Source organism: Apodemus sylvaticus, chromosome 14, assembly GCF_947179515.1.
Source record: "Apodemus sylvaticus chromosome 14, mApoSyl1.1, whole genome shotgun sequence".
In the NCBI taxonomy this organism is placed as follows: domain Eukaryota; kingdom Metazoa; phylum Chordata; class Mammalia; order Rodentia; family Muridae; genus Apodemus; species Apodemus sylvaticus.
Genome location: NC_067485.1, coordinates 60,948,632 through 60,976,418, shown reverse-complemented (window position 1 = coordinate 60,976,418; position 27,787 = coordinate 60,948,632). Strand labels below are relative to the sequence as shown.

General features: G+C 43.2%; 1 protein-coding gene across 14 annotated transcripts in view; it reads left to right on the top strand.

Moving 5' to 3' along the window:
- The window catches only part of Kiaa1217 (KIAA1217 ortholog), a 295,062-nt gene that overhangs the window by 215,403 nt on the left and 51,872 nt on the right, over window positions 1-27,787 (top strand). For all 14 annotated transcript variants that reach the window (XM_052156787.1, XM_052156786.1, XM_052156785.1 and 11 more), the window contains one exon: window positions 16,275-17,107. In XM_052156787.1, the coding sequence (XP_052012747.1) occupies window positions 16,275-17,107 (833 nt within the window). The remainder of the gene's footprint in view (window positions 1-16,274; window positions 17,108-27,787) is intronic.

The window sequence follows — 27,787 nt, the reverse complement described above, 5'->3', positions numbered from 1 at the left end:
CATGTGCCTGCCTCTGCCTCCCTTGTGCTGGAATTAAAGGCTTGCATGACCGTGACCACTTGCACCTCTGCTTTTTAGGTGACACATGGCAAAGGGAGCTTTGCATCCTTTTAGTTTTAATTATTTATTTACTTTGCACTCTGATCATAACTTCCCCCCTCTCCTCCCAGTCTCTTCCTCTCCCCTCCTCTCCCCTTCTCCTCCCTTTCTCCTCAGAAAAGGAGAGTCTTCCCCTAGTATCAACTAGCCTTGACATACCAAGTTTTAGTAGACTAGGCACATCTTCTCGTCTTGAGGCTAGACAAGACAGCCCAGTAAGGGGAAAGGGATCCAAAAGCAGGTAATGTAGTCAGAGAAAGCCCCTGATCCCACTTTAGGGGTCCCACATGAAGACCCAGCTGCACAGCTCTGACCTATGTGCAGAGGGCCTGGGCCCATCCCATGCATGCTCTCTGGTTGGCAGTTCAGTCTTTGTGAGCCCAGGTTAGTTGATTCTGTAGGTTTTCTTGTGATGTCTTTGACCTCTCTGGCTTCTTCAATCCTTCCTTCCCTTCTTCTACAGGATTCCCCCAGCTCCACTTAATGTTTAGGTGTGGGTCTCTATTATCTGTTTCCATCGGTTGCTGGATGAAGCCTCCCTAATGAGAGCTATGCTAGGCTCCTGTCTGCAAGCAAAGCAGAGTAACATCAATGTGTCAGGAGTAGGCTCCCTCTCATGGTGTGGGTCTCATGATGGGCCAGTGATAGGTTGGCCCTCCCCTCAAATTCTGCTCCATCTTTTACCCCTGCACATCTTGTAGGCAGGACACATTGTGGGTCTAAGGTTTTGTGACTGAATTGGTATCACAGTCCCTCCTCTAGAAGTCTTGCCTGTTTACAGGAAATGGACAATTCAAGATCCTTATCCCTCTTGCTAGTCTTAGTTAGGGTCACCCTCATTAACCCCTGAGAGTTTCCATTGTCCTAGATTTCTAGCTCTTCCCAGAGATATTCCTCCTCGACAACCCCCCCCCCCAATTCAGTTGAGTCTCCCAGTACTCTCTCCTTCAGTCCTTCCCCCACCTCAGCCCACCCATTCCCATCCCCACCTCTCCCCCACCCACTGTCTTTGTGCTTTTGAGATGGGTGGGGATCTTACTGTGCATCCTGCTGGCCTCAATGACCTGACCAGGTGTGTGCTACTACACCTGGCTTAAATTTTAGTCTTTGTATAATACCATGTTTAATGATTTTTTTAAAAAGATTATAAGACCAAGGACCTAGGAACCGACGAGTGTTGTTTTGGTCACAGTAAAGAAGTTAAAGGTGAGTTTAAACCCAACTTAAAGGAAATTGTTAAATGAGTGGTAGATAGTTCAGCTAGAGTGGGGTTAGGGCATAAATGGCGAGCCTGCACAGAGTTAATCTCATGGGTTAAGCCTTTAGGACAAAATCTAATCTGGGACTCATGGAAGGTGCAATTATTATGGATTACATACAACTGAAAAGAATGAATCGTTTGTTGCCAAAAGCCCAAAGTCTAATTCCATTTGAAGAGTTGTCAAGGCTCCAGCATCTTATTCTCCATAAAGAGGAGGCACTCACAAAGTCGTTTTACGTAGATCTATTTCCTTGAGGCCTCTCTTAATAAAAGGTGTGAATTTCCAGGGCTGCATTTAAGCCTCTGAACAAGTAGCACTGAGTCACGCCACATTCCAACAGCATGAACAGTATGCTGGAGTCATTTGCTAGGTCCACACGTGTACTTGATTTCGAATTTAGGTCCCCCTCTTTCCTTTTCCTGTGACATCAGAGGTCATGATTTGCCTGGTCATTTCCACCCTTTGAACCCATTACTTCTCATTTGCCCTTAATAGAGGAAGACGTGCCAAACACAGCCCTAGAGAGCAAGAAGTCAAACACACCCACAATGGAAAATTTCTATAGCATGTCTGGACATCAATGTGTGTTTCTCATGGAACACTACGCCATGTGATCACAGCTGGATGCCTGCATTGACAATGAGCACATAGACCTGTTTCTGCACTTACTTCCAAGGACAGACATTGATTATGACATTCTGAAGATGGTTGGCACCATGTAGTTGTTGGTGAAGGAACATTCTCAGTGCATCTCTACAAAGTAGATAAGATTTTTTTGCTTTCCTTTAAAAGCAGATCTAAAAATATATTTCCTAGCAGCTGTTTAACTGCAAAACAAGAAGGAAAAAGGATATGCCCCACTGCAGAGTAATTTGCTCAACCAGATATCTACTGGGTCAGACCTCATTGCTTCAGAAATCTGCTGAAGATTTCACTGTGTATATTTAGACCAAGGAGCCTATTAGCTTGTGATCTAAGAGAACCTCTGTATTCTCATAAAAATGAGAAATGTGGCATTATTGGCAACCAAAGCTATAATTATGTTAATGTGGCCATCTTAGGGCTGAAATATGTTGTTTTAAAATGTTTCTGTATTTTTATTATTCATAACAATGATCTGAAGACATTTAGAAAATGCTAGCAAGTTTCTATTCTATATCACCTTGTGGCTAGGACATAAAAATGAGTCAAATGTGCAATTGTGAGTCACAATTTTTATTAAAATATACATACTCATATATGTATATATTGTATATATACATATATATCATATATACTCATATATAATATAAAAATATAATATATATGATATATATCATATATATATAAACTGACCTTAAGAGAATTTAGGTTTTCACAGTGCTGTGGACTGAACCTAGGGTCTTATACATGTTACATGATCACTTTTCCACTTAGCTATGTTCCCAGTCTGCTTCACATTTTATTTAAAGACAAAGTTGCCCAGACTATCACTTTGTAACACAGGAAGACCTTGAACTTTCAATCTTCTTCCTCAGCCTCCTGAGTAGCTGTTGCTACCATTCCCAACCAAATACATTTCTATGTTTTAAGTATTCATACAGTGAGTCTATGTGCAAAGCCAACTTAATCATAGATGTCCAGTGATAAAACATGCCCATTTTCTTTAGATCTATATTTTTTTGCTATATATAAAAAACCAGTAATTAATGTGCAAATGTCAGCCTGTATCATATGCACCGCACAGTGGGCTTCATCGTGGCATTATCATACATGTCCACAGTGAACTTGGATCACTCTCCAAAGTTCAATTTTGAGCAATGGTAAAAGATAGTTTGTTGGATAAGGATTGTGCAAAGGTACCCAGATGTCTACTACCAATGTGAATGTATGACAGGCCAAGATGGACTGGGAATAACTGAGGAAATTCTGAGAATATCCAAATTTCCTTGATCTAACCGACTCAACCATTCTTACAAACATCTGGAACCAGATAGCCAATAGTGTGTGTATTTATTCCACTACTGTAGAGATCTAGAGAAACAGAAGGAAGGATTTAACCTGGCTCACATTTTCAGAGTTTTTTGGTCCGTGATCAGCTGATTCCATTATTTCTGGGCTTGCTATCAAGAAAGACATTCTGCCACAGGCAGAAGCTATTCACTTCACAGAAGGAAAGTGTGAAACAGACAACAGTGGAGGAAGGGGTTCAGGGAAATCCATAGCCCTCAAGGACACGCCCCCTAGCAACCAACCTAAAATGAGAGTGCCTCTGAAAGTATCTACCTCTTCCCATAATGCCACTGGATTTTACACCTACCAATGAATGAATCATAATGCACTGAAGAAGGCAGAGCCCTTGTATACCAGTCCCCTCTCAGTGATTCTGTCCAGCAACTGTGGACCACGCCTTCCACACATGGTCCTTTAAGGATTTCAAGATGATTTTCATGACTGGTAAGATAGAAAGGGGAAGAGAAGGATCCAAAGCAGAAATGTAGATCATTATTTATTTAATAAATAACTTACTAGAAAATGTTGATATTTGAGTTTTCTTGTTGAACTGGTTGGAAATGAATAGAGTCTCTGGTGGTATGAATGAGAAATGTCCCCCAGAAGCTCATGTGAATACTTGGTCCCCACTTGGCGGCACTGTTTAGGGAGGTTAGGAGGCATGGTCACACTGAAGGAAGAATGACATTGGGGTAAGCTATGACAGTATAAACCCTCTCACTACTTTTTAGTGTGCTTTCTCTGTTCGTGCTTGCTGTTAAGATTCATGTTCCTGCCGACACACCTGCCACATGCTGTCATTCTGCCCTGCCTTCAAAGATTCTTATTCATTTTGAACCATAAGCCACTTGGTTTCTTAAATTGCTATTGGTTATGATGTTTAGCACAGCCACAGAAAAGAAACTAGCAGTCTTCTGCACAACATGGTCTAGATTCAGAACATCCATTAATTTGAGAGTGTGAGTAAGGAAGAAAAATTTTGTCTCTCTTTCTCTCTCTCTCTTTTTTTTTTTTTAAGTAACAAGTTTTGTTTTTTTTTTTTAAGTAACACACACACACACACACACACTGAAAAGAGGGAGAGACTGACTGTTGGTTTGAGCAGTGGGAGAACGAATGTTATTTTGGTTCAATGTGGATTTTGTTCATCTTTGAAGTGAATGAGATGTTCTCGTGCTAGTTAGGAACTTTGTAAAGTGCCCCTTAGATCCTTTGTGGCTTCATATGTCATACTACAAATAGGCCCAGATTTTTTTTTCTTTTTAGGGGACAGAATTTGGCAAGAACACCTAGACAGTAGCTCCCTCCTTCCCTGGTGCAGCCATTTTGTCCCATGGAGCATGGCATCTGTCCCGGAAACTGCTGAGCTGCCAACTCCCCATTTGGTTCCTTATGACTTCCTTGGTTGCAGAATGCAAGGCTTCATTTATCCAATGCTGGGAGCAGGATGTCCACACTTCTGGCCATGTACTCTTAGAACACCAAGAAGCAGATCTAGTGTACAGTGGTGGGGACATTTTTTTAAGGGTCAGCCTGGTTCAGAAGGGATAGTGATAGCTGGTTCAATTCTTCCATCCACTGGAGCAGGGCAAGGCAGGGCAGGGCAGGGCAAGACTTGGGCAAAGACGCTGCCAAGCTTAACCTCGGGGCATGCATGATTCCCAAACTGGTTGTCTTTGAGGCTGTTATTTATCCAAATAAGGCAAGGCAGTGGTTTTGCTGACCAGCTCAGATTTCTGAGCCATGCTCACTGGCTGGCTAACTTGATATTTGAACTGAAAACACAAAGGTATTTCTTTGAAATGGAGCACTTTGGTGGGGGTCACGGATATCCTGGAGTCATTGTTTCGAAGACTTTGCCCTGCATTTTTAGATAATGTGGATATGGTCTGGTTTGTTTTACCCTTCTCTTCTGGCTCTTGGAACAGGCAGCAGAGATGACTTTGTTCGGATATCTCTGGACTTGATTTTGCACCAAAATAATACTCAACCCCAGAGCTTTCTAAGATGAGAACCGCACACTGATTTCTGGATGCCGAACCCCAAGTTCAGGGATCTCAATAGCCTAACATTTGCCTTTGGAAGAGACACTTGAAGTTCTGGGTCAGTTTGTTCATCTGGAACATGGAGATGACAGTCATGATACGAATAATGAGGCAGTTCACAGGATAAGTCTGGAAAGCAATTGTCAAATAGGAAACCTCTGAAAGCACTCCTTTGTTTTCCTATGTCCAACCTCTCCTGTTATGAATGCATTTACTAATAGAGAGACTAGCAGTCTGAGGATTCTGAGGGTTCTGTGAGGGTTTCTCTATTGTACTCATTTAAGTGCCTCTTCCTGCATTCTATTTTGAATATATATGTGCATATTTAACTTTCCCTTCTAAACTATGCCTTCCTGGAAAGTGAGGAGTATGTCCCGTTTTGTTTTATGTTTTAGACAGGGTCTCACTATATGACTCTGGCTGCCCTGGAATTCATTATGTAGACCAGGCTGTCCTTGAACGTACAGAGATCTGTCTGCCTCGACCTCCTCAGTACTGGGATCAAAGGTTTGTGCCACTATGCCCGGTGAAGATTATGTCTTAATAAACTCCTTCTCCATCATCAGTTATAACCCTAGATTTACCACTGATTGTAGCTACTCAGTAAACACTCCATGAATTTGCAGAATCATATTTTTTGGAGTGGGCATTACAGGAAATCTTTATTTATTTAAAGATTAAGAAGCTTGTGTTAATTCCTGGGCTAGAATGCAAATTTAGTGATTCATTCAAAAGTGATGATGGCTGGTTGCCCTCCATTATTCTACACTGATATCTTAAAATTTTTATTTAATATTATCATTATGGAGATGCACACAAGCCCATGTGCACCTGCATACAGGCATGTGCATGATAGGGCCCACAGGTGGAGGTCAGAGGATGACTTCTGGCAATTGCTTCACTCCTGCCATGCGTTCCAGGGACTGAACTCAGGTTATCAGGCTTAGGGGACAAGTGTTTCTACCTGCTGAGACCTCTTGCCTGCCTGTCTACACTGAGTTCTGAGAGACACACTTGGAGGTTATTCAGGAATAATACTCTGACCCAAATACTTCGCAGGTGTTTTTATATGTTCTGTCTCAGGCTCCAACTAAAGCCAACGAACACAGATGGGGTTTCAAGGGCATATTCATTGCAAATACGAAATTGGAAATGTCTTTGAAAGAACTGAGAAAGTATCACTTTTTCCGTTGTAACACAGCGTTTATTGCCAGTCTTGTCTATACGCAGCCTCCTACCATGGATACCCATGGAAGCGTCTGACAGTGGGAGCTACTTTTTAAGAACAAAGGAGACCCTTCTAAACCAGAAGTAATTGTTATGAGGGTTCACATTTATCGGCTGGGAGTTTGGATTTGGAGACATCAATTATTGTCTCCCATCATTCTCTCTAGGGGCTTGTCTCTCAAGCAATCCTTTCTTCTCCTGACACATTAGCCAGTGGTCAGTTATGGATAAAAGTGATTGCACAGCAAAACACCTTCCATCACCCACGGTAGACTGTTTAAAACGGGCTCTGTGATGGAGCTCACCTTGTGTTATGTTTGTTCAGCTAAGTAGTAATGGAACCAACACGCACCCGTCAAGGATGAGGGTGGGGCTGCTAAGTGACCATTTGGATTCCAAGTTCTGTCATTCATCCATATAACTACCAGCATTTTCCTCTAATGGGCCCTGGAAACTCTGTCTCTATAATATACAGTTGTAGTGATTACAACTCTATTTAAATCATCATGAACTCATCTGGTAAGTTTAGACTTACCATGCCATCAAGCTGAAATATGCACATTTCTTAGTTCTTACACTGTTGCAAGCATCCTAAAGTTATGTTCTATGGCATCTAAATTCCTTCGATCATAGCATGGAGTCCAGAGAAAGGACCCGTGCCTCTGTCACTGGTTAGTGAATTTCTGAGAGATGCAGTGGTTAATTAACTCTGAACGTTATGGTCCTTCAAGAGGCACCATTAGCAAAACTAGAGTCATGATGCTCAGAGAGTTTAGTCAGAAACATCCCAGATATTTTAGTGCATAAATAATCTGTCCTCTCTGTATATACATATATGTGTATATCCATATCTAATATTTGTGTCCAGTTTTCCTTCCCATGATTTCAGCCGCCCCCCCCCCTAAGATCAATCTAGGTTTATCTAAAACTAATCAGTAGAAATTCAAGAAATAAACAGTCTGTAAGTTCTAAGTAGCTTTTATTACAGTTGTGTGACTGTTATTCATCACTTTGGGGGCATGTGTAAAGGATAGTATAGTATATATAATGTTCTATATTATCTGCAGGTTTAGGAATCTAGTTAGAGTGTTGGAACTTATCCCCTCCAGATGAGTGTCACTAAGGTGCTACTACTTACTACATGGTTACTACATGCTACAAGTTACATACTTGCTACATGATGTTGGGCAAGTTTCTTAGCTTCTGCCATGTCATTCCCTCGCCATGCAGGACAGTGGTACCTGCCCTCTGTGTCTCACCAAGTTCTGGGGCCCATAAAATAAAATCGTCACTGAAAGCACTTTGTATAGTGCAAAACTGCTAACTGATTTTCATATACATCTGCTCAAGGGCACATTTTAAAATTCTGTTTACAAATAAAAGCATTCTGAGTTAATAATGCAATATATTATACATTTAAGGTGTATGTTAATAATTAAGTAGGCATTCCAATAGCTGATATTTAAAGGGAATAGTGTAAGCCACTGAGCTGGGCACTGGTAATACACCAGCAATGAATCTAGAAGTTCTAAAAGGGATTCGAGAATAAAAGAACTTTGTCCATGCAGAAGCACGGGTGGACTCACTGAGGTGGAGAAAGAATCGTTTCTTCCCTCTGTTGCAAATTCTTGTAAGAAGATATGATTTTACTAACTGTGCCTATTGAAAATACAGAAGGAGCTGTCCTTGACTCATGATAGCACGAGGAACAGCCCAGTAGATCAAGTGCCCATGAAAGAGGGGAGTTTTCTTTTATCTACCCTTCAGCTCTGCCCTGTCACTGATTATGACTTGAAAGTCAGATGATGTCCTTAATATGATGTTTTTATTCTGCCCCAGCACAAGCATCTTTAATCACTGCTGGGCACAGGGCTCATCTACTAGATCTGGTGGTGTACGCCTCAACTAGGGTTCTTCATGTCAAACTATTTCTGGAAATAACACCCATGTTAAATATAGCCATAAACTAACCGCTGACTGGATCATCTCTTTACTGAGAATCCAATAATTTTGGCAACAGCCTGTCTGTCTCATGTCTGGGAGATGGTCCATTTATGAGCAAATGAAACATTAATAGATTAATAAGACCTTACAAATGACCATCCTTGCAATTTTAACAGTATAAACAAGATGAGTTTGAGATTTTTCCCACATAATAATCATTTCCTTTTATGATACCACTTTTATGTCTACAGGCACATGAGTTTCTTTTTATATACATATTCCTTCAATTGATAGTGAAAGAGAAAGAGGAACTAGGAATAAATTTTACAATTCCATTGGCCTTCCCAAAGAATAAACATTATTTCCTATTGAGGTAATACTGGGTATTTACTGGCAAGGTGTTCTTAATGCTAACCCGAAAGAAATAAGTTACTTCCACCTCACTTGCCATCCATCAAAAGCAGGGGGGACGTGAATAGCAATCTGACAAAAGCTGTTTGTCCCAAGGTCAACAAGACTGGGAACAGCCGCATGATCCGACCAGAGTACAGATGCCACCAGCTGACTGTACTTGGACTAGGGGGAAGGAGTCAAGTGGTCCTCTGAAGAGGTGACACAGTCAGTGGACCTAGGTACAGCAAGCACTTCCTTCCAGAAATGGATGGTTCATGAGCCACTTCTTAGGGCCTTGGATAGCAAACCCTTTCCCCTCTCCAATCAACTTCATGCTTACTAGAGAGCATTCAATTCATCCTGATTCACCGCAGGATTGGGCTCCAGAGAAGGAGGCCAGACTGCCTCTCACATCCACTGACATGACACCATGTGACCTCGCAGGACCACCAGAAGCCACCACCTCTAAGGTGACCGTCATGAAATCATATGCTCATTGTGGCATGCTTCACTCAACCAAAGAGCACCGAGGGTGTGTCACTTCTTTTTTGGGGGAGTGGGAATGGCAAGGACATTACTCTGAGGACAGTCCCTTGGAACAAAGAAGACATTGGGGAAGTCACTCAAAGAGCAGTGCTGTGTCCTATGCCATTACACAAAACATTAGAGGTGTAGTAGGGCTAGATGTGGCTTTCACAGACAATGAAGACCAGCCTCTAAGTTCCCCTTCCTGGAAAACCCTCCTGTGACCCAACGAAACCTACCAAATGTATGCCAGATGCCTGAGAGCCAAGCGTGTGCGAGCATGTGTGAGTGTGTGCGAGCATGTGCTTCCCGCAGCCTGGTGAGAGATAACAAATCTGTGCTGATTAGATTAAAAATGAAAACAAGGGTTTTCAAATCCCTTGTCCTCTTTCCCAACCCCTTAGATGGCATCTGTTACAGCCACGTCATCAGAATATAGTTTCTAATGGGACATCTTGGGAAAGCAGTGGTGCCGGGAGACCACTCTCCCCCTCCCTTAATAACCACAAGCAATTGGTGGTGGTAAACAGTTCTTTGGGTGAGCTTGCAATGCTGACTGCCTTTGGGCTAGGGAGACGTCACAGAATTCTTTTGGCCGGACAAGAAGAACCTCTGAGAATCTGAAAATGTTTTCTTTCGTTGGGTTGTGTTTTTCTTTAAATGTCCCGGCAGCCATGAGTGTGGTATTGGGGTGTGGCTTGAGGCCAGCCAGTGACTGAGGTTCCGTGTTGCAGGATTCCCAGATGGGTGTTGTATTGTCCCTGGAGGCACAGAGAGCTTCTGTGAGCCGAGGGAAGCCTTGGCTTTTACCTAATTCACCTTTTGTTCACCAGGTGTTGCCACCTGTCCTCCAGCCAGCCACTTCTGGTAGACACAAACCCTCACATCCCTGCCTCCCTTGAAGAGCAGGCTGTTCTGACCTTCCCTGGGGAAGGCCTCTGGATAACCCTGGCCTCTCTCTTCCTTGTGCCTAGGGTGGGGGCACCCAGAAGCTGCTTGCCTTTCCCAGACCTCCGCTTGCAGCCACGGTGGCTGCCTTCTCTGTCCTCTCAGCTCAGCTGGGCTTTGCAGAATGAGAGCTGTTGCTAGCCCTGTACTCAAGAGGACAGAGAGCTCAGCCTGGTTAATTAGTAGACAAGCTCTTTTCCCTCCCTCTTTTTTTCCCTCAGGTACCACAAACATGGGTAAGAGACAAGTTGCCTTTGCTTCCCAATAAACCAGACTTCAAAAGGTCTAGCAGAAGAATAAAGTTTGGGTTCGGGGCCAGTTCTCTTCTCTCCCTGTCTCTCTGTGTCTGTCTCTGTGTCTATCGTTCTCTCTCTCTCTCTCTCTCTCTCTCTCTCTCTCTCTCTCTCTCTCTCTCTCTCTCTCTCTCTCTCTCTCTCTCTCTCTCTCTCCTCGTAACAGGAAACTTCTCCAAGAGTTGGACCTGGGGGTAATTGTCACACTGGGTTTTCCGTTGATTTCGTTCCTGGCTGTTGGTCTGTTTTAACAATCTTCACTATGCTTTACGTAGAATCTATTTGCTAATATAGCATTTGTGTTAACTCATTTACCCAGGGCTCTCAGCAACTGAGCGCCTTCCTTACTCTCTGTTGCCCTGTAAGCAATTGTTGAAGGATTGAGTCACCCACGCAGTAGCCTGTGGTTGGATGTGGGCTGAGGTTTATTCAGTGACTAATTTCCAAGGGGAGGAGAAATTGGCTTATCATTGGGAGAGCTACTTTTTATCCACGCCTGTGGCAGCTTGGCTCTGAAGACCAGGTCCAAACAAACTGGTTTTCATCGGGGATCATTCTAGTATCTGAGTGCCCTTGTGGTGATTTGGACGCTGAGGAGAAGGGAGTTGTCTGCATTGTCCATGTGAGGGCCTGAGGATTCAGATGAGGCTCTCAAAACAAAGGAGTCCCATAGCCCCAGGCAGAGCCAATGGGCTTGTTCACCGAGGCAATTACACAGGTGGCTCCCTCTGACAAAAAGTAAGTGTCTTTAATTCTTTGAGGTTGAAAATGTCCTCTTTTCTGTTTTCACTTTTCTCAGGTTACTTCATTATGTGGTCCGAAGGAGGAGCAGATTCTAAACTTGGAAGGGTGGGGCTTGAAATAGAGTAAGCTGAACATAATATTCCCTCCCCACAAAGCATGTCCGTATGTGTTGTAAGCGCTTCAGAAAGGGACTTGATTACTCGAACGTTTCCGCAAAAGGCGTTAAATTAACTTTTTTTTTTCATGCTAGGTTTTCTTTTCCGGAAACAGTTTGAAAACGTTCCTTCTTATCTTACGTTCAGGAAATTTCCAACAGAAGGACACTTGCCTTGCTTTAGAATTCTGGGGGGTGGGGGGTGGGAATAAATACAGCTGTATGCTTAGCTGCCTAATTCAAATGTAATTTGTACCGACCTTCAGTATTTTCTGGTTGGAGGAAAGAATGGGACAGTTTATTGAACCGGGCAGAAGAACAGCACCTTGCTACCCAGGGCCACCTTGGTGATGTGCCTCTGTAAAACCCCTCCCTGTTTACCAGCCCCAGAAGGACTCAAATGGCCAAGACACTATGGGGATTTGGGTAACGGTGGGAAGAGGAAAAGAAAATTGCTGTGCAAAGCAAACAAGCGGGGAGAAAAGCCCGCCTTATACATTGCAGGATGGTTGGACATTTCTTGTGTCTCAGCCTATGCAGCCAAATAAAAATACTCGACATAAATTCTGATTAAAGAATAGAAAGATCTTTACTGAGTGTATAGGTCCTCTTTTTACTTTTGTAAGAAAGACAACGAGCTGACGTTTATATAATGATGCCAATGTTAAATTTTCAGAAGAGAAAGATGCAATGAGTTGCATAGCTACTTTTAACTTAGCAAGAGGAGTGAGATTCGGGAGAAGGCCCGGAGATGGAAAAGTCAGAGGTTCCAAGGGTCACCTGCAGTCCTGCGTGCACGTGTGTCTTACTTACCGTACAGTGGAATGTTAGTCTAATTCTCCCCTAGGCCTGGCCGTGGGTTTTGGTATAAGGAAAGCTCATACATATTTAATGTCGGGTCTTTGTCAGCGAGGTGATTAAGAACCACAACCAAAGAAAACTGTAGACGCCTGAAACTAGGAAGTTACAGTCACAAGAAGGGCACTAGCTTGAGCGGCAAAGGTTGTTCTAAATTACAAACTATTATTGCTGAGCTGCCCCACAGCCAATCAAAGAAGCATCTTGTGAGGTCACTAAAGACTAATTTTTTCAAATTAACATGAGGGTCCTTCCTCATTTCCCAAGCCTTCTACCATATCTTGAGTGAGGTGCCTTCAGCTTAACCTAGAACATGTACTGCATAAACTGGAGTTATCTCATATTAAGGGTTTGTTCTCGTAGATCTGAAATCCATGTTTCCCCAGGGCTTAATGGGATTATCTTGTCGTTCTCTCTTGGGGCTCTATCTAGAGCAGAGGGTGAAATGATCCGGGGAGCTTTTTAAAGCCCAGTCTTGGGAAATCAGACATAGCCTGGCAACGCAACGTGAGCATTTTGCCAGAGGCTTCTGATTTCTATGCCACTGGTATTGACGGGAGACATTCAACCTCAGATGGACTGTTCAGTCATAACTGAATATTCAGTGGCTAGCTCAGTGGTTACTCAGTGGCCCCACTGGACCATAGCAAGATTATTTTGAAATGGAAAAGACAATGGATGATACCCAGCATGGTCAGCAGGTGTGTGCTGCTCATGGCTATAGCTAGGATCCCTCCTCACTCATGCTCTGTACTGATGAGCCCCTGGACCAAGACAGATGTTGGCTCTTCAGTATTTTGACTGACTTCCACATTCTTCATATGAATGCACAGCATAATGTATCAGAATTATTCTTAATTGATTTATTCTTTCAGAATATATCCACGCATGCCACCAGAAACTTTAATGATCTTTTTTCTAATCAGTTTTTTTGTTGTTGTTTCGTTTTTGGTATTTTATTTTAAAAGATAAAGTATAACTCCTCTTAACTATGCCTTTTCATACCACAAAACATGCTTTTTAGTTCTTGTTTGAATACCTCTGCTGTTTTAAAAGATATGTGTCTATGTTTTTATTAATTTAATTTACATTTTCCTTTCATTAATATGAATTTATTTAACAGTTCTCAGCTGTTTAGAATCTTGTCCTCTTTTTATTCTCTTAACAGAAAGATAAATATTTCTACTGTGTCCAACTGGGCTGGGATCCCCAAAATCTAAATGTTTCCTAAAGCTAAGTAAGAAAGGAAGGAAAACAGAGCTGACCCTGGTTAAGGCAGATCTGATCCCTACTGGCTTCTAAACAGCTTCCATCTCGTTAACCTTGGTAATTCCCAACAATAATGGCAACAGAATCTTCTGTTTGATCACTTGTCTTGGGCAATGTGTGATGCTCAGCACGCAGTGGCCTGTTTGAGTCACTGTGATATGAAGAGTTTATCTTGAGACTCTTCAGCTGGTTATTGTATTGTGTGTTATGATTGTTTGGGGACATTTGCTCAGATACTCACTGCCTCTCAGATTTCATGACCTACAAAACCACGTGCTGAGCATGCCTTTGTTTTTATTAAGTCCTGAGCTCTGCAGGACAATGGTAGAGGCATTCCTGATGGTTTCTGCACATCCTCTGTCCCATGGTTGTTCCAACTATTCTGGAGAACTAATCGGGTATACTACCCTGACAGTGTCCTTGGGTGGTCTATTGCCCTGCACACCTGAGTCATACAGTATCTGTCGAGCAGATAATGGCCATATGAGCAGGAACGTTAGGGCACTGGGAATCCAGGACTAGGTATGAAGCACTAGGGCAAGAACGTGGTGGGGTTTGAATGTACCACTGTAAGATTTGGAGAAGAGAGAGCAGGCTAGCCTAACAGACTAGCCCAGAGGAGTATGAACTTCATGTATGTGTTAAAGAGGAAAGAGGGTAGTGAGACAAACTGTGATTGTAAGCCAGAGGAATCTTCTCCCTCTGGGGTCTCCAGACCACTCAGCTCCTTAGGCAATCTCTAAGAGGCCAATTCAGTGACTGCTCAGGAAGCACCCACAAAAGGTTACACTTGGTAGTTTACTATTTCTATCTACTTTGCATTTTCAATTGGTTATTTTCTATGTAAGATCCATTATGATACATAGAAGTTCCTGATCCTGTCGAGGATTCTACACTGTTAGATGCTAGGGACAGGATAAGAACCTGGAGAAGACTGATTGGCTCTTGCCCTGCATTCCCTTCGAGGAGATGTGGGAAAGGACTCACCTTCCCAATAGTAGGAATTTGAAAGCTTGTTTGGAGCCTTATCCTAATGGCTGGCTCTTAGAAAGGACTTGGTAAAGGTTGTTCACTAAACAAATTCATGTGATGATGAATCAGTTTCTTTTCTTCAAGGTGTGGACTCTTTTTCATATTCACTACTCCCTACCTACTTCAGATACACCATGAGTCTCTCAGATACACATTCTGGTTCTTCACTGTTTGAGCTTCCTCTCTCCCATGTTCCTGTCACAGCTACCCTCCAACCATTGCTACCTCTCTGTCCTCTCTTGGAAGTCAGGGTGAGAGATCCAAGTCTCCATTTCCCTCTAGGCGCTTGACCAAAACAGTAGTGTATCAGATAATCACAGCCTGGATTTATTTGTATTTTTCATTCTGCCCTTGCAAAAGACAATAGCACACATTTATTTGCAAAATGCAAATTTATTTCCCCTCTTTCCTCTTGATTCTTCTGTTTCTTTTTGAAGATATACTTGTCAAAGAGCCATGGGCATCTTTACCTCTTCTGGACCATGCAAACCCAAAGCGCAGATAACTAAGCAACCTGGCCCAATGCTCCAGCTTATAGTGCATGCTAGCTAAGTCCCACAACCTCCTTGCCCCACAGGCAGAGCCATTAGGACTTTGCCCTGTGCCTCCACCGTCCTTCAGACTCCTTCTCTTCTCACGGTTTACCTGCCATCTTACCAGTACCTCCTTACTTGCCCTAACCTGGTGTGTTGTCTACACAGGCTCAGATAAAGAGTTAAACGGAACCTCCTTCCACACTTACATTTATTAAATGGCTTAAGAAGCTGGGACATCAATATTTAAACCATAGTCTAATATCTGTGTTGCTGTCATTGGGTATATGTCTATTTTTTTGAGGTAGCTACAAGGTATTACTGGAGACTTGGGGTTGTGAGAAGGGGCGCAGTGGGAGAGTTTGCCTGAGATGTGCGTCTGTAGCTTTGAACACCGATATTACAAACAACCAAACAAAACATTTTAGGCTTTAAATGCCCTGGATTTATTCTTGTATAGTGGTTGGGTTTCTAAAAGGAGTTTAATGGACCATTATCAACCACACTTCAGTTGTGAACTCTGAGGGGGAATCCATTTCTTTATTGTAGGCAGTTGCTGCCCTTGGCCCCTGTGTCCATCTTCGTCTTCTATGTCAGCAGCTTAGCACCTTCTAGTCTTTCTCTCCGGGACTGTCTCTACTCTCACAGCCCTCCAAGGTTGACTTCCTTGTTTCCCTCTTGTCTACCTTGGTGATTGCAATGAGCCCACTTGGATAATATCTGTCACCTTAGGATCCATGACTTGCTCACATTTGTAAAGTCCCTTTTGCCAATAAGGGGGACATATTCTCAGGTTCTGTTCACCTGGTATGAGTGTCTAGTAAGATGGTGAGATACATAGCCAGACTCCCTTATTAAGGAATTTACCTTGTCATATTGAGACACCCCTAAAAATATGTTTTATTTTTAAATAAAATATTCTAAGTATGTTTTCTGATTCCTTGCTCTATTTCCAGATGCAGAGAGAAATTGTTTATGCAAGAGGAGATGGCCTTGTCGCTCCCCGACCAGGGTCTACGGCTCACCCACCTCATGTAATTCCAAACTCTCCACCATCCACTCCGGTGCCCCATTCCTTACCTCCCTCTCCATCCAGAATCCCTTACGGGGGCAGCCGTCCCATGGCTATTCCCGGCAATGCCACCATCCCCAGGGACAGACTCTCGAGCCTGCCAGTATCAAGATCCATCTCCCCAAGCCCCAGCGCCATTTTGGAAAGAAGAGATGTCAAACCAGATGAAGACATGAGCAGCAAAAACCTGGTTATGTTCAGAAATGAGGGTTTCTATGCCGACCCTTACCTCTATCACGAGGGGCGAATGAGCATAGCCTCATCCCATGGTGGCCACCCTTTGGATGTCCCAGATCATGTCATCGCATATCACCGCACAGCGATCCGGTCAGCGAGTGCTTACTGTAACCCTTCCTTGCAAGCAGAAATGCATATGGAGCAGTCATTGTACAGACAAAAGTCAAGGAAATACCCTGACAGCCATTTGCCTACCTTGGGCTCCAAAACACCCCCAGCCTCCCCACACCGTGTGGGTGACTTAAGAATGATTGACATGCACCCACATCTTAACGCACATGGGCCCCCTCATACCCTGCAGCCAGACCGGGCCTCCCCCAGCCGCCAGTCCTTTAAAAAAGAGCCTGGCACCCTGGTGTACATGGAAAAGCCACGAAACACTCCGGGATTATCCAGCCTTGTAGACCTGGGGCCTCCTCTAGTTGAGAAGCAAGTTTTTGCTTACAGCACTGCTACGATCCCCAAAGACAGAGAAACCAGGTAAGACAAAGGGATGGCTGGGGTGGTCTGCACTGGTGTGTTGCTGAAAGCTGCTCTCTGGATACCAAGCCAGAAGACACAGTTCTGAGTATCGGGGAAGGCGAACCTTCCCTGCAGGGTTCTTGAATGAGTGGGGTCAGGTCAATGAGATCCACCAGTGACTATGTGAAAGGAGACAGAGGTACCACAAAGGCCACCAGCCCTCCCTGCCCCTAGACTCTGGTCCTCACAGAATTGTCATTAAGGTAACTTGGAACTTTTGAGAAGAAGATGGTGATTGATGGAAACCACACAGATAGCAGATGAAGGAATCATAATGGCCTGCCATAGAAAATGAGCAGTAGCCTAACTGTTGGTCACCGCCATCTGTCGTCCTGCCTATACAATGCAATTTCATTTTCTCATCTGGTTTTGGGAGATGAAAAGAATGAGTTTGCATGAACTTGGACTGGTTGAGTTTAATACTCATTCAGTAGTGGAATTGGATTAGGTAAAGTTTTTGAGTGAATAAAATACTCTGGGTTGGATATAAATATAAATAAATATATATACATATAGATAGAGGCGGGGGAGAGAGAGATCAGTATATAACAATCAAGTTTTATTTCCTGAATATATTTTTAAAACCCTCCAAAATCTGTAAAGTAATAATTGAAAAAAAAAAAAAGCAAACAAATTTTGATAGAGGAACATTTCCAAGCTTAAATTCATTGAAGAGAATAAAATTAATTATAATTATTAAATTTAGCAGAGAGATTGACTTGAAAGGAACAACTTATCTGTTTCATAAAGTATTAAGTTTCTCAGAACGTACTTAGAGCTGCTGTTCCTCACTAAAAATGGATCCATCTCATACTATTATATAACCTTACAAGAAGTCCAAACTTGTGAATGGAATGTGAACTGTCTTCCTAACTTACTGTCTTCACACACAAATCAGTCCAAAGCCCTGTCGCCTCTAGCAGAATTTTAGCATGCGAGGCCGTCCCTATTTGTTCAGTCATAATGAATCTCACAACACGAGGATTTCAGGAGAATAAAACAGGAATGAGCATGACTTGGAGTCCTTAACGCAAGAACAAAATGCAGCTCTCACAGTTGGAAAAACAGCAACTGGATGACTGGCTTGAGGATGTAGAACTAGGAAAAAAGATGGTGCTTGGAGCTGGTGGTGAGCTGGTGGTGAGCTGGTCGTGAGCTGGTGGTGAGCTGGTGGTGAGCTGGTCGTGAGCTGGTGGCGAGCTGGTGGCGAGCTGGTGGTGACCACTCAGTGGATGTGAGGACAGATGCATCCCCTGAAATGGTTCATGACGTGCGGGCTAGGAAATGGTGTATCACGCAGAAGATGAGAACTAGAAGCACAAGGATTTAGTGCAGGAAGTTATTTAGAGGATGGGGAGGGAGGGAGGGAAGGAGGGAGGGAGGGAGGGAGGAAGGAAGGAAGGAAGGATGGATCCACTTCTGGGACTGAGAATGGGAATCTACCCTCCCTCCCTTTCTGCTGTGCTAGCTCTGCCCCATGGGTGCCTTGAGGGGAGCAAGCAGCAAGAGCTCTGTTCACCACCACTCATGACTTTGTCCCATGCTGGGTTCTGGGCGCATTTTCTCAACAGAGGAGTCTTTCTCTCTAATAAGTTATTTTTCTGTTGCTGTGAAAAAAAATACCTGGACCAAAAACAACTTATAAAACAAAGAGCTTATTTTTGCTTGTGGGTATAAAAGGCTAGATGTCTATAATATTAGGGAAAATGTGATGGCCAGAGGCCAGAGCAGGAGGCTTGAGAGATCACATCTTAACTGTACACAGTAAGCAGTGTGAGAACTGGAAGTGGGGCCAGGCTATAAACTCTTGTGCCCTGTTCCCCAGTTCTACCTTCTAAAGATTCCCTAAGATCCTCAAATGGCCAGTGCATGCATGTAATCCCAGCATTTTGGAGGCAGAGGCAGGTGGATTTCTGAGTTCGAGGTCAGCCTGGTCTATAGAGTGAGTTCCAGAACAGCCAAAGTTGCACAGAGAAAGCCTGTCTCAAAAAAACTTAAAATAAATAAATAAATAACAGCGATGTGTACTTGGGGATCAAGTGTTCAAGTACTTGGGGGCATTTCTCATTCAAACCACCACATTGTCCTTCTCAGCACCACAAGCGTCCAGGCCATTGTTACTTAACCTCATTTGTCAAGAGATCTGGTAAAGTGTGGCACTGTAATCCCAGCACTCAAGATCCTGAGGTAGAAGGAATGCTGCAAGGTCAAAGCCACCCTATGAAGCCCTGTATTAAAGATCTAGTCAAGCAAACAAAAAACGGCAAACCCCAGCCCTTGAGGATGTACAGAGTGCTCCCTGTGTGGGTCCCTGACCAATGTCTCAAAGGACTTTCACCCTCCATTTGTCAATGTCCCTGTTAGACTTTCCCTTATTTAAAAGGATTTGCCAACCTCAATGACTTCATTTTTTTCAAATCTCAAAAAAAGTCCGTAGATTTCTTCTTTATATGTTATAAAACATTTTTATAAAATTTGACTTATGTTATACCTAAAATAGAAACTATAGAAAAATTAACTTAGAAAGATGAATGCTCTCCTAAAGCAGTGTCGCTGCCACCAGTGAGTGAGGACAGATGATTAGGATGCTGATAGCTGTGTCTTTCAGGATCCTCCCTTCCCAGCTGGGAAATACCAAAGAAAGAATTTTGTTTCACACAGCCTGCCAAGTTGAACCCTTGTTTGTGAATTAACTTATCTCCAGAGATTACGTATGGTTGGAGTGTTTGTGTGTTTGTGGGCTGGTTAGTGCTGAGCACAGAGCATATAATAGATACATACACCTTTCACAGAGCATATAATACATACATACATACATACATACATACATACACTCACACATAAAGCATATAAACATATACATGCACTCCTATACACACTACAGACATATACACATATATAACAAAGACATCTATAAACACAGACACCCCACAGAGGTAGCTGTTCACCTGCACCACATAGACACAGAAAAACATGCTGAAAACACACACATTCTTGTATCCACACTGCCCTAATTAGATTTCTATTTCTATGATAAACACCAGAACCAAAAGCAACTTGGGAAAGAAAGTGTTAATACTTCATCTCACACGCCCAGCTAACAGGTAACAGCCCATCACTGAGGGAAGTCAGAACAGAAACTCAAGGCAGGAGCTAAAGCAGAGGCCGGCCGTGGAGGCGTGCTGTTTACTGCCTGCTCACTGCTTTCTCATGCAAGACAACTGTCCAGGGGTCTTAATGACCCCAGTGGGCTGGGCCAACCATCACACAGGCACATAATCCACATCCACATTCATGCAAACACATACCCCATACAGATGTGCATGCATGAATGCGTAGACCACAAGCCCACACAGGCACAGACGCCATCTACATTTTGAGCCTCTGCTAATAGAAGGCCTCTTTCCTGTCCTCACTGATTCAGCCTGGGCATAGCCATCTGTAAATCGTGATGCATCTGTTGACAGGCAGCTGTCATGTACAGGGGCCTCTTTGGAATAAGCGCTGTATTAAGTATCATCCATATATCATGTGATGGAATTACCAGACCAACCACTAGATATAAGCTTGTTCTACTCCATTTCGCAGATGCGAAAACTGAGGAGCAGGGAGGTTGCGCTGATTCCATAAGACCAGCAGTGTTATGAAATGCTCAGTCTAGTGAAGGCTCAGTACATTTTGTCAGGCATCCTGGCACACACCCGTTATCCCAAGGTCAAGACCTTGTCTTGAATAATGAGGAAATAACTCAGGAGTAGAGAGAGCCCTTGCTTAGCATGTGCAAAGCTTGGGATTTCATCCCCATTACACACGGAAGAAGGAAGGACGAAGTACTGTATTTACTGGGTGCATGTAAGTGACTATAGTAGTCGTGGCTGACTGACAGCACTGCGACCGCCTTCCCATAGCAGCAAAGCAGAGAGAAGTGAATTCTGAACATTGCAGCCAGAATCCTTCAGAAATCATTTTAGGACTGGATGCTAAGTAACTGCTCCCAAAGGACATTCACAATCATAAACATGGCAGGATTTGCATAATTATACTGCTAAATATACGCATGCCATTTAAAGTATAACTGCCCTAGCTGGTATATTAGCACAATTACACAGAATTGGGGGAAGAAGAGAACATTCCTAGTAGAATTTATTTTAAAAAAAAAATGCATCTGAATACTATGTCAAAGGAGAAAAAAATGTAAAAGACAAACACCGGTAACAATTACCAAAGTGCTAAATTATATGCTATAGTCTTACTTAGCTCATGACGTTATTTTAGAAATATTTAATCTGGGTAGTATGGTTTTAAAAAAAAAATCTAACTTTGTGAGTATGGGCTATGAAATGCCAAACCAATTTCTGTTGCCGTTTCATAATATTAAAAGCAAATAAATGAGAGTGCTTTGTCTATGCGAGTCTCCAAGTGAGATTTTGCACCTAAAATGTGAGCTGACAGAACACAGGGACAGGAACTGCAGGGAGCCGTGGCTTCCTTCAGAGAGCCAGCAGGACTCCCATAAGGTTCCTAAGAGCACTTCACTATAACAGCCCAAATAGCAGCGGGATGTTAGAAATCAGAGAGAAGGATCCTTTCTTTCACAGGAACACTAGGAGAGGTCCATTGGCAGCAAGATTGAAGGAATATGATTCTGTAACAGCTCTGTTGACACAGGAATGAAGTGCTAAACACTGAGTCATTTGATCTCCATTCTCACACGCAGCCATGTGCCTCCTACTCAGGGAAGTCGGCAGGGCAGGTCTTTTCTTTTTGAAGAGACGTCAGTAAACATCTAACAAAGGTCAGCATCTACACTCTTATCTGGCTGCTGGTAGTAGTATTCTCCTTCCAAGGAGCCTGTGGATGCTTGGCATTCTTGTACCTGAGCTTCTAGAAAGATCATCTTGCATATTTTGGTGGCTTTGCCCAGACAATTCCTGCTGGGTCTTCAAAAATGGGTTCAATCATCTGTAAGAGATAGGTAAGGGAGACAGTGTTGAATATGGTTAGAACACACGCTTCTTCTGCCTTCTCTTGCTTATAAAATTACTTCATTAAACAGCATCTTCATCCTTGGCCATGTCATATAAAACAGCCCGGAAGAGCTGTAAAATGCAAAGGCATTTATGCTTTTGCAGTTTTCTATTTGTAGTTTGGATCATATAATTGAAAGCATCTTTCTAGAAATAAAACTCAAAATTCCAAGGTACTCATTGCAGAGTCACTAATGGCCGCCCTTTGAAATGCATAGCAGAGTCTTTCAAACAGAATATGGTTCTTCATGCTTGGTGAGCTAGAGGTGAGGTTTCCATTTTAACATTATTCTGCAGCCAAAGCAGGTAAGTTTATCAGAGTAGGAAAGAGTCACACCAAGAAGCAAAGTCTAAACAAAGAGAAACCACATGGCATCCAATTTATCAGGCGCCCTTATCCTTGGCCATTTATGAAGAAAAGTAAAGAAAACGTGTGTGTGTGTGTGTGTGTGTGTGTGTGTGTGTCCGTGTCCGTGTCCAGAAGAAAGCCTGCATGTTAGCTGGTAGCTTAGGTCTGTTTCTGATGGTTTCCCATCACTCTCTCACTTTATAAGAACTAAGTGTTGCTTTGTTGGTAGCTTTGAGGGGCTGGGTGGCTTCCTGCTTTAGGAATTGATCAGATGAGAGCTTATGTCTGACTTGGTGGCATTTAAAAGTGTTCACTTGACAGGCAGCCTCTCAAAGTGTCCCCAAGCAGTGCTTTCTCCTGCTAGAGCACAGTGGACCATGTAGGGTTCTTCTTTTACTTCCCCCTGGGGTCGTCAAGGTGAGCCACCCTAATGGTTGTCCTGTGAGGACAACCAAGCTGTCTCTGAACATGGTCAAGTGCACACCCCACCCCTAAAATAGAAACCTCCATGGAGACACTATGCTCCCAGGGAAATAATAGAACTTTTTCTGAAACATAGTAAGCCTGACAAACAGCTGTGCGGCGGGCATAAAATACAGTGACATCATCGCGTCTGTTCTGCCCTTTACCTCTTGATAAAAAGCAGTGTTGCCCGTTTGCTTGTTTGGTTTGGTTTGGGCTGTTCATTTCTAAAACAGGATCTTTTTATATACCCAAGCTTTGCCCCAGGCTTCCAGCTAACGGAGCATTAGGATAGAGCTCACTGGAACTGCCATCAGCGCAGGGTTTTGCTATGGTGAGGACTTCAAAGCCTGCCCAGGTTCAAACGTTCCTTCCCACACGTGTTGACCGGGGTGGGGTGAGGGGTTCATTTATGCATTGATGTAGTCTTACTCCATCTGCCATTTGCTCTCTTAGAAAGTGGAGAAAATAACAACTTCATACAAGTGTCTATGAGTTCCTCCTTGGCAGGGCAGTGGTGGTGCATGCCTTTAATCCCAGCATTTGGGAGGCAGAGGCAGGTGGATTTCTGAGTTTGGGGCCAGCCTGGTCTACAGAGTGAGTTCCAGAACAGTCAGGGCTACACAGTGTCTTGAAAAAAACAACAACAAAAAAATCTTCCAAAAGAGTTCCTCCTTTAGCAAACCCCTCTATCACAGAGAGACAGAGAGACAAAGAGTCAGAGAAAGAGAGATAGGGACAAAGACAGACATGGAAAGACACAGCTGCCTCAAGATGCAGACAGATTTAAAATATATATATATATATATATATATATATATATATATATATATATAGCAGAAAACACTGAAAGTTATGATGGGAAAGGGAGAGAGAATAAAATCAAAAGATAGACTGGGGGGGGGGGCACAGGGAGTATAAATGCAGAGTGGAATTTGCTCACTCAAAGATTCAGATCAGAATATATAAAGTGGCAAAGCCACTACCAAGTCTGTTCAGAAATGTCTTCAAGATGGCGCATCCTGAAGTCTGGGGACAGAAAGACAAGGCAGACTGTGGGCATCCTTTTAAGATTACCCTGGACCTGCACAGTCTAGGCAAAGGTCTTGATGGCAAAGGCCCCTCCACAGGTGTGGTTGCCTTACCTGGATTACCATCTGTTGGATGTTTCCTGGTGCCTGACTAACTGGGCCCTTGCCTAAATTGCTTTCCCACAGAGCTGTAATTGTGGATCAATGGGTGTTTATTGAGATCCTCTCTCACCCACTTGGCTGTGAACTGGTTGCTTTGCCCTGACAGAGAGGAGCTTAGATGTGGTTCTCACACACAAGGACCATAAACTTTGAAGACAACTATAAAACATTCAGAGCTTAATATATATACATCTAAGCTGTGCTCTGGTTGAGTGCATCAAGCCTCTGGCCCCGGTGCTGTACTCTTAGGCATCTGACAAATGGCATTGTGGTTTTGTTTTGGCTTTGGGGATGCTTGGGAGATGATTTCCTGTCTTCTTGAAAGAGACAGAGTTCTAGCAAAGCACGGAGGGGGGAAGACATGTCAGGTACAGCGCCTCTCTGAGTCTTGAGCTGCTTAGGGGGAGATCTCGTCCTGGTGTTTCAGAGTCCAGCTGGGAAGTTAGGACACATTTTTTTTTCCCTTGAAAACAATGTGGAGTAAAAGGACTAATAATACACTTTAGGGTAAAGAGGCTTCTGTGGGCCAGCTGGAAATCCAACCACCACTTATTCCAAGTCCTAAACAATGAAAGTACAAGTAAACTTTTCAATTACACCCCTACCATAATTGGGGGGAATGCGTGTACATAATTAATTCCAAAGCAGTGATAAAGATTGAAATTGCTAAGAATTCAGAAGCGGGAGCACTTTTCCTAAGTCAGGCCCATCTGGGAGTGTCGTGACAATCTTCCAATGCTCTGGAATTTATGGCCGGTATATAATGAAAGAAAAAGAAGGCCAACTGGTCTTTATCCAAAACTGGCTATATTTCTACCATTACAGTACCTATAAAATGACATCATGATAGGGTGTTTTGCCAGTCTGAGAAATCAAGTAGGTGCCGATACGTTGAATTATTTCTACAATTCCCAGGAGTATAACCTCATGGGTAAAGAATATTTGGTAGGCATTCAATAGACCTCTGAGCTCATGCAAGAGATGTCTAATAAATATTTTGGCCATCTATCAGATGTATAAATATAGCTCTCCCTATACTTACCCCAAAGATACTCTGTAAAAAAAATACCAGGGAATGACCACTATAAAGTCTGAGCTACTTTAAACAAATGAACTTCTCCAGAGAAAAAGATGCTACCTGTCACTAATTAGGATCAATTAAAACATGACTCTTTCTCCAGAGGTGCTGTCAATCAGAAGCCTTAAGGAAAGGTCTGGCTCAAGGAAAATGGAGTCGCCTAAGCAATTTAACATTCAGATAATTCCTTTTGGTCCCCATTCAGAACCTCTCTAAAGAGAAGAATCAAGGCTTAGGGACAGATCCAGCCTCCAGGAAGCTGTAGAAATCACTGTGACTGCCCTGGGCCTGAAAACAAGGCTTGTCTAAGTAACTCAGATTCTCGTGATGCCTGCACTGTGTTAGGATTCATTGTTTCTCCAATTGATGGTCAAATAGATGACATTTATCCTTACTTAAACTCTGGGCCTTATTTTTCATGAATGATGTGATTCAAAATTACAGCTAGCTCAAAGCATCAATTCCTGCTTTTCGAAAGTGGTAGGTCTTTTTTAAAAACAAAATTAGTATTGTTTACTGTACTGCTGTGAAAGAAGTCATGTCCTTGTCCATCCTCAGAGCCAAAGCGGGTTCGGAGGCCACTTGTCCTGAAGCCTGACTTTACAGAAAATAAAAAGGAGACACAGTCCAGAGTGTGATACCTGGAGCCATTTGAGTAAGCTGAGGTAACCCCCACTGCTCTATACTGTTTGTGATAAAAGTAATCAATAAGTCCCTACCTCCTCCATCACCCACAAGCCACTAGAAAGGTGACAAGCAATAAGAACATCAGGGTGGGCTCAGACAAGAAATGTCTTCCTTCTTTTTCTGAGTCATTCCTTTTGGATTGGATTGGATTGGATTGGATTGGATTGGATTGGATTGGTTTGGTTTGGTTTGGTTTGGTTTGGTTTGGTTTGGTTTGGTATGGTATGGTATGGTATGGTATGGTATGGTATGGTATGGTATGGTATGTTGTGGATTTTTGAAACCAGTTTTCTCTGTGTAGCCCTGGATGTAGCCCTAGAACATACTCTGTAGACCAGGCTGACTAAAAATCTCAAGAGATTTGCCTACCTCTGCCTCCTGAGTGCTGGGATTAGAAAATAAACTGTCACAACCCAGCCTTGAGTCATTTTATTCCTTTGGAGTCCATGCTAGGATTTTACAGCTAAATTAGGCAGGAGGCAGGCCCGGGAGATACACCTGTTATTCCCAGGAGCTCATGAGGCTGAGGCAGGAAGATCAGGAGTTGAGAACAATGCAGACAATGATGTGAAATCCTGTCAAAGAAAAGGCTGGCATGGTGGATCTTATTTTCACAAGCACCGGAGGGCCTGTCTCCATAGTGTCTGTCAGTTGAAGATAAATCATGTTCTGTAACAGAAATGAATAACTATTTCTACCAGTTTGTACCTGTACTTTAAAAAAAAAGAAAATGAAGAAAGAAATGCTATTCCAGAGCATGAATATTGAAGAGCACCCTGGGGAAGAGAAAGAAAAACTTCAAAATTGATGAGTTTGTGTTGGCTTGCTCTGGGGCGTGTGAGCTAGAGTCACCTGCCTGGCAGAGCCAACAGGAAATGAAATGCTTCATCTCGGGCTGTGTGTCACCATAGCCAGAAAGCCCTGGTCCCTGTACTCTACAGGCAAATTAGCCGTGCTTCCTGAAGAAACCTTCCCTTGATGATATTCAGTGTCTGCTATAACATGAAGGGATCACCCACCATGGGCTCTTCGCAGTTCTAACGAAATAGGTACAAAGCCCACTTTGTGACTCAGGAAGTTCTTTAATCAATAAAAGTCTTCTCGGGTATAAAACCAGAAAGCTATGGAGTTTTGCTGCCATCCAGATCCAGGAAACAGCTGAGTCTCGTCACTTGACTTGGGGCTATTTTCAGGTCCCAACTAGTACAGTCTGCACACAGAAAGTCAACTGTAAAGTGGATTAACTACTGGGAGTGTTTCCTAGCTGCATTTGTAGAGCTGGGAAGAGCCTCTTCGGGCTCCGGTATACCTTGGGAGCCCTGGCCTGGGTGTGTCTGAGCTTTGACCTACTTGCCTGGCTTGGCACACCCTTCCTTTTCCCCCTTTCAGTCAGGGTCCCTGAACCAGAATGGGAAGAATTATGAGGGCCAAATAAGTTCCTCCTAAATGCAATTCTAGGATTCCGATTCCCACTGGATTTTAGACATGCTCTTTCCAGGTTAGTGTACCAGGAAACCAGGGGCATCTCTGTTAACTATGGCAGAGCCTTTTGACCCTGTGACCTCTAAGTGCTGAGACTTGAGATCTGTGTATCCTTGTCATCATTGTAACAAAATATCTAAGACTTAGGGGAAGGGCCCATGGATCATGGGTTCAGAGACTTCAGTACATGTTCACTTAACCCTGTCACCTTGAGCCTGGGCTGTACTTTTATCAAAGTGAGGTGTGTGTTGGAAGACGTCCCTGTAATTCATGGCAGACAGGAGGCAAAGCAAGGCAAACTGAGCCAAGGTCACATATTCCCATCAAGGACATACTCACACTCTTCCTAAAGGTCCCACT